General features: G+C 35.9%; 1 protein-coding gene across 3 annotated transcripts in view; it reads right to left on the bottom strand.

Annotated features, from left to right (window-relative positions):
• Positions 1-655: 655 nt before the first annotated feature.
• The window catches only part of RGS17 (regulator of G protein signaling 17), a 71,169-nt gene continuing 65,824 nt past the window's right edge, over positions 656-6,000 (bottom strand). For all 3 annotated transcript variants that reach the window (XM_036380023.2, XM_036380021.1, XM_036380020.2), the window contains exon 5: positions 656-4,161. In XM_036380023.2, coding sequence (XP_036235916.1) covers positions 3,973-4,161 — 189 coding nt within the window. In that variant the 3' untranslated portion in view covers positions 656-3,972. The remainder of the gene's footprint in view (positions 4,162-6,000) is intronic.

Here is a 6,000-nt window from a genome sequence, read left to right as displayed (position 1 = left end):
GCGCGAGATGACATGTTAAACCCTGGCCTGTTAAAGCTAGACTGTAGTTCTCCTTTATTTGCTCGGTTTAGACCGCAGCCTAGCAGCACTTCAGTATGCTTTTAATTTAAAAAGTAGCAGTTACTAGTTGAAGTGTGGTTTGTATCCACTTTCTGTTCTCCTGCAAATGAACTAGTGGACTCCACAGGTACTCAATTGAGTTATGGGCTGCCTGTGGACCTGGAGGTGCTATGACCGCATTCCCATAGTACCGTGCCGTAGCCGTTTAACCTGCAGCCCAGCCACCTGTGTCACCAACCTGTCTTTCTCCATCAAACCTTGAGTCTCCTTCACACCACATGTGCCTTCAGGCTAATTGAATGCTCATGATACTGTCTGTGAGTTTTGCTTCATTCTGGGTATCCCAAATTGCTTTAAGCTCAGTTATGTGAAAGCTGGCTGCAAATGGCTAAATTGAACACCTGTGTAACACAGTATAGATTGAGTTTCTTTTCAACCTAAAGGACAGGAGGGTTCAGAAGTATTCTGCTTATTTTTGGCTTTTTGGCATTAGGTTCTATCTGACAGGAATTTAAAACACCGGGCAAAAGTGACAAAAAACATAGCTCACTTTCTGAAGTGCACTTGCTATATACATTCTTATGAAAAACTGAAATACAAGTTAAATACATACTTATTTTATTCCAAGCTATAGAATAAGTGTATTTAGGCAGTTTTTCAAAGTGTATTGTACACTGCATGCACAATAAATCAGTTTAATAGCTTGACTTTTTTACAGTTTGTGTTCAAAGAACTATATGATAGGCAATGAGATCATGTTACTTATTGTCCATTTGGACCACATCCATTTTTGTCATAAAAAAATTTGGGAAATCCAAACCAATATACGAAATGTATATTAAATGTTTTAATGCAAGCATTTGCTCCAAGAAAGAAACTTTACATGCTATGTTCAATTTTTAAATCCTTCTCAACAGAGGATTTTAGACAATAAACTTTTAAACGTGATTTCATTGCAGTATTACACTGAAGATTGGTGTAATATTTTTCAAAATTATGTCACAGTTTCCAAATACAGATTTTGGAACCTTATGCTAGAAATCAAGGTAATATTTTAGGGCCTGCACACCTAGCTTTAAACCTGTCTTGAAATGATGACTTGTCTGTGTTGACAAGAAGTTCTACCTGTGTGAAATATCTTATAAAGATAGCTTATGACTAGCAGGTCACCATCAAATAGTAACATTAAGAATATTCAAGTCTACATTTGTCAAGACTTATGCATGCAGTTTTGTCTCTTACACATTGCTTAGATGTGTGCACTAAATGTGTTGTGCCTCAAACACCAAGAACTTGAAATTACACTATGTAAATATATACATATATGATGCTGTATATGTTTAGTACCAAGTAAATATAACTAGTCAGATGATACTAGACATATGTAGGACCATAGTTAAATTCCAATTTAGAAAAAAGCAAGAAAAATTATTTTTTTCCTAACAGCATTTCACAGTAGAAGGAGGCAGTCCTTTTTCACTGAATTTTCCCCCCTCAGGATTTGTAAACATCATAGCTCATATTCTATCAGTATCATAATTGAATATTTTATTCATAATGGTAAGTAGCTAACCAACATGAATAAAGTTGTCATAACACGGTAGCACTTTCAGACAAAACAGGTATTTATTAAAAGAAACATTTATAAATATTTTGTCTTGCATTTTAAACTACATTTTCATAAATAACAATATTTAAAAGTGCTGAATATGGTAGGATAGTCAGCAATGCCACTGTAAACAGATTTGTTTTTCCACTTTGCGGATTTTTGTTTTAGATCCCATTTTGTCAAACACTACAACAGTTAAAATATTTGCATAGGGAATAGAGAATAGCCCTTTTAATCATCTCCTGAATTCTATATAAATTACAAAACCAAATCAGTTTAAGAAACAGTTTGTTAAATTGTTCATATATATATCCAAAAAAAGCACACAGGTTTCAAGTAAAAAGAATGACTAAAAAATTCCCCAAACCTGCTATCAGAAGCATGTTCAATAAATTAAGAAAATGAGAGGTAGTAAAACAAAGGGAAAAAAATAAGCCCCAGAAGATAAACTAAGACCTGCATGCTCCCAGTTACGGTGCCACAGCAGACCTGCCTCGGCAGCAGCAGCTCCCGCCAAAGCCGGCACCGGAGGCTGCCCGCAGGGAGTAACTGAGGGCTTGGAGCCAACTGTGCTCAGGCCAGATTCCACTCGAGGACACAACTGCCAGACCTTGCAGGCCAATCGAAAGCGATGGGCTCGTGCCATGTTTAGTCCTACATAAGTGAGAAGAACCTTGCCTCTGAAGTCTTAGTATGGTTGTCAGTATTAAATATATATATATACGCACACAAACATTTTATATATATATATATATATATTTAACAAGTATTCAGAGCAATTTCTTGCTGTATCTTTAGCAGTTTTTGAGGGATGCTAACACTCATTTTGCTTGTGTATGGTGGGTATGAAGATGGGGTTTTTTTAAGTTCCAAGTCACTGTCTCTTTAAACATCAAAATGTGTCCTGAAACTGGACATTCTTTGATAAAAAGGCCAAGCAAACACCTATTAAAAACACCATGGCAGCCTAGTGATGGGAGTACTGTGCTGCCTTAGCTATGATTAAGGGCTCAGTACAGGAATCTTTACCCAGGAAAGATACCCATTGTGTTTCTCTAGGCATTTTGCTTGGGTAAGATCTGTGGGTTTAGAAGCCCTTGAAGTTTGGTTTATATTACTCTCCAAACCCCTTGTTTTCAAGGAGTTGTTCAAAATCAACGAGGCTAGAAGCTAAGATAAGTCTTCTTTAACCCGCCACCTTGTAAAACGTTACTTCATTTAAAAACATTTTTTACCGGATTTAGCTTTCAAAAAAAAGTATCTTACAGAACAGATGCAGTTCATCAAAATGTTCTAAAATGCTCTAAAATGCTACATGTAGGCAATCTTTTATTAAATTTTTTTTATTCAAAAAACTAAATTATCAAGCTTTTTGTGTTGTTTCTTGTTTCTTTTTTTTTTTCTGAAGTACATAACATTATACAACAGTGTTAGAACTGGATAGCCAGTCTTTAATAAATCAATTACAGTATCTGACATCTGAAATGTACATTGAAAATCTTTGTTCTTTTGACAATTAAACAATATCAGCGCATAGATTGTGTCACCCAGAAATGGATCCCTTTAAGTGATTTGTGCTTTTTTTTTCTCCTTTTATTTTTCTTTTTCTTTGACATTGCAAACTCTGTAATGAAAATGCCACAGTTTTGGCAGTGAACAACCAGAGGAATCCTCCACTTGATTTATTTTAAATAAACAGTGATAAATAGCTCTTTTTCTCTGTACAGAAATATTGGCTTCAAAAAGTCAGTGTATTGTACTCAGTAGAGCATGTAGAGTAATGCTACACCTTAAAAATTGGCTTTTTAGTTAGTGATGTTAAAAAATGCAAGCCTCTTTCTGGTTTGCTGTAACTGTTTCTATGTACCATAGGACTGTATTGCACAAAAAAAGTTTTTAAATACAGCTATAATTTATATTATTGGATTAAATATTGCAACAACTAAGTGGTAAGTGAAGCAATTTTACCTTGCACATGCAGTGTGAGGATACACAAGGAGATTGTTCATAAAACTACAAATACATCATTGCAATCTTGACTGCAGTAGGGTGAAAGGAGTGTGAAATAAATGTATTTTGGCAAATCCATTGATCCCCTCCCACGCCATCTTGAGCAAGGAGGACCTCGGTAAAAATGTAGACAGAGACCATAATATGTATTTTTTTTCTTCACAGTAGCCTGAGTAGTGCTAAACTGTAGTTCTCCAGGAACCCAGCTCCAGATGTTATTAAACTAATTTTCTTCCATCCCACCCACCCAAAAAAACAAAAAAAAATCAAGTTATTTTGTTTGAAAATTAAAACTAAGTTTCAGAAGTAGAGCCTGTAATACTTTCAACGAGAGACTTATAAATCTGAGAGTTCAAAAACCTTGGAAAAGAGTCTCTGTGCATCAAAGTGTATATCTGGAGCTGGGCATCTTCATACATGTGAGGGCTGGGATCCGACAAGTTTCTGTTGATCACTTCTCTCACCCGGGAATCAAGACTAACCTGAAGAAGATGAGCACAGAATAATAAAACAATAGCATTGGAAAAACAGTAATATGTCTCTTAATTTCTCAGGGCTCCATTGAACATGCTGAGTTTATCAGTTACTCAAGTAATGCTCTGTGCTTCTTTCAGAACCATTACACAATTACTGAGTAATGCACTGAGACCATCACCTCTATTTCAGTTTTGACTTGGTCTTTGCATCCCTCTTAAGATCTGTGCAATGAAACGCAGCTGTACAGCAGATCAAATGCAGTGCAACTGCAGTTTTCCAAAACATATTGTTTTACCTTAAAAAATAATTTGTTTGCATTTAAAAATGTTTCTCTGAAATGAATGTTGAATTACCCTCATTCAGAGAGCTGCAGTTTTTTTTCTGAGCATTTATGGTTAAACTTTTAGAAGATTTCTATTCATCATTCTTATCTGGCTGCACTAGAGATTTTTTTTTTCTGTTTCTTTTTCAGGCACTACATTTGTTCCTTACAAATTACCCAGGGATTTTTATAATTTTTATTGTGTTAATCTCCCTATTATTATTAAATATTTCTATCAGATTTTTTTCTTCTTGTCAGAACTCTTTAACATCTGGTAATTCATACTTTCAGGAGATCATATATCCATATTGAAGTTGTTAGCAAGTTTCAGTTTTAGCTTCTCATTTACTTACCATTTGTGATGAACTCCTGTGCCTAGGCAGGCAGAAAAGGGCATATTGTGCTTGGGATGAATGCCCAGATGATTTTAGAATATCCTTTAGAAATTTGAGTGAATGTACAGTTTATCCACAAAATGCTATAAAACCTAGTAAATTAATGCGTTCTGGATTAAATGAAATGGCAGTAGCAGCAAGGCCCACTGGGACCAGTAAAGGTTTACTCAGCTAAGAAGAAAAGGGCTAAAATCCTGAGTAGATAAATGCCAAGAAGAGATCAGTTAAGAAACTGTGATTTACACCAAGTTGCAATCTGACCCTACTGCTCTGCAACTGTACAAAGATATTCATACTGTCTGAAGGGTTGACTTCAACCTTGATACACAAAGGATGGTAACCAAGATGAAAACTCAGAATATGTTTGGATGGTGAGCTGGTGCTTTCATACATGGTGAAACAAAGTCTTTGAAAAATGCTGGTGTGTTGTGGTGTAGTATGGTACAGCACTGAGAGGTAAATATACATTTTCATTCTGTCTTCACTACCAGCTGTAGAATCTGGCACTGTTGGTTTGTTGGCGTACTGGATTATGCTACTGACAGAGCAGACAAGCTTTCTCCTCTAATATTTGCTCTCACTTGGTTGTCAGTCACAAGGCACAACTATGAGAGACCAGTGGTGCTGCTCAGCCAGTGAGTGTAGGCAGGAGTACAGTACTATGGCAGTTTTGCGTGGCAGTGTTGCAACCATGTGCCTTCAGAATGTGTTTGAATAGATTTCAAGCCCAAACCATTGCATTTCTACAGCACAGAAAGGACACTAAGATTTAAGGAATTTGCCCCCTGACACCCAGGCACACACATTTATATCAACAAAAACAGTTTGTGCAGCTAATTGTTTCTTCAATATCAAACATAATAGCTGGGATAAAAAACCCCTCAAATTTGGCAGGGTAGAGGGGTTTTGAGCCACTGAGTATAATAAAAGTTAATTGCACTCAGAGAATGTGAAAACCAAAATTAATTATGGAACTGTTAATTTGCATTGTATTTTTTCAGTGACTCACTAAAGCCAGATGGCAAAACTAGTTGTAATTACCAAAGGTATTTTTTTGCATAACAGATAAATACCAAGTATCTGTTTAGAACACTAAGACCTTCTGCCTCAATAACTTCTTTACTGTA

The sequence above is a fragment of the Molothrus ater genome, chromosome 3, assembly GCF_012460135.2.
Source record: "Molothrus ater isolate BHLD 08-10-18 breed brown headed cowbird chromosome 3, BPBGC_Mater_1.1, whole genome shotgun sequence".
NCBI classification, from domain to species: Eukaryota; Metazoa; Chordata; class Aves; order Passeriformes; family Icteridae; genus Molothrus; species Molothrus ater.
The sequence above is the reverse complement of the archived record's forward strand: the minus strand, read 5'-3'. Positions and strand labels throughout refer to the sequence as shown.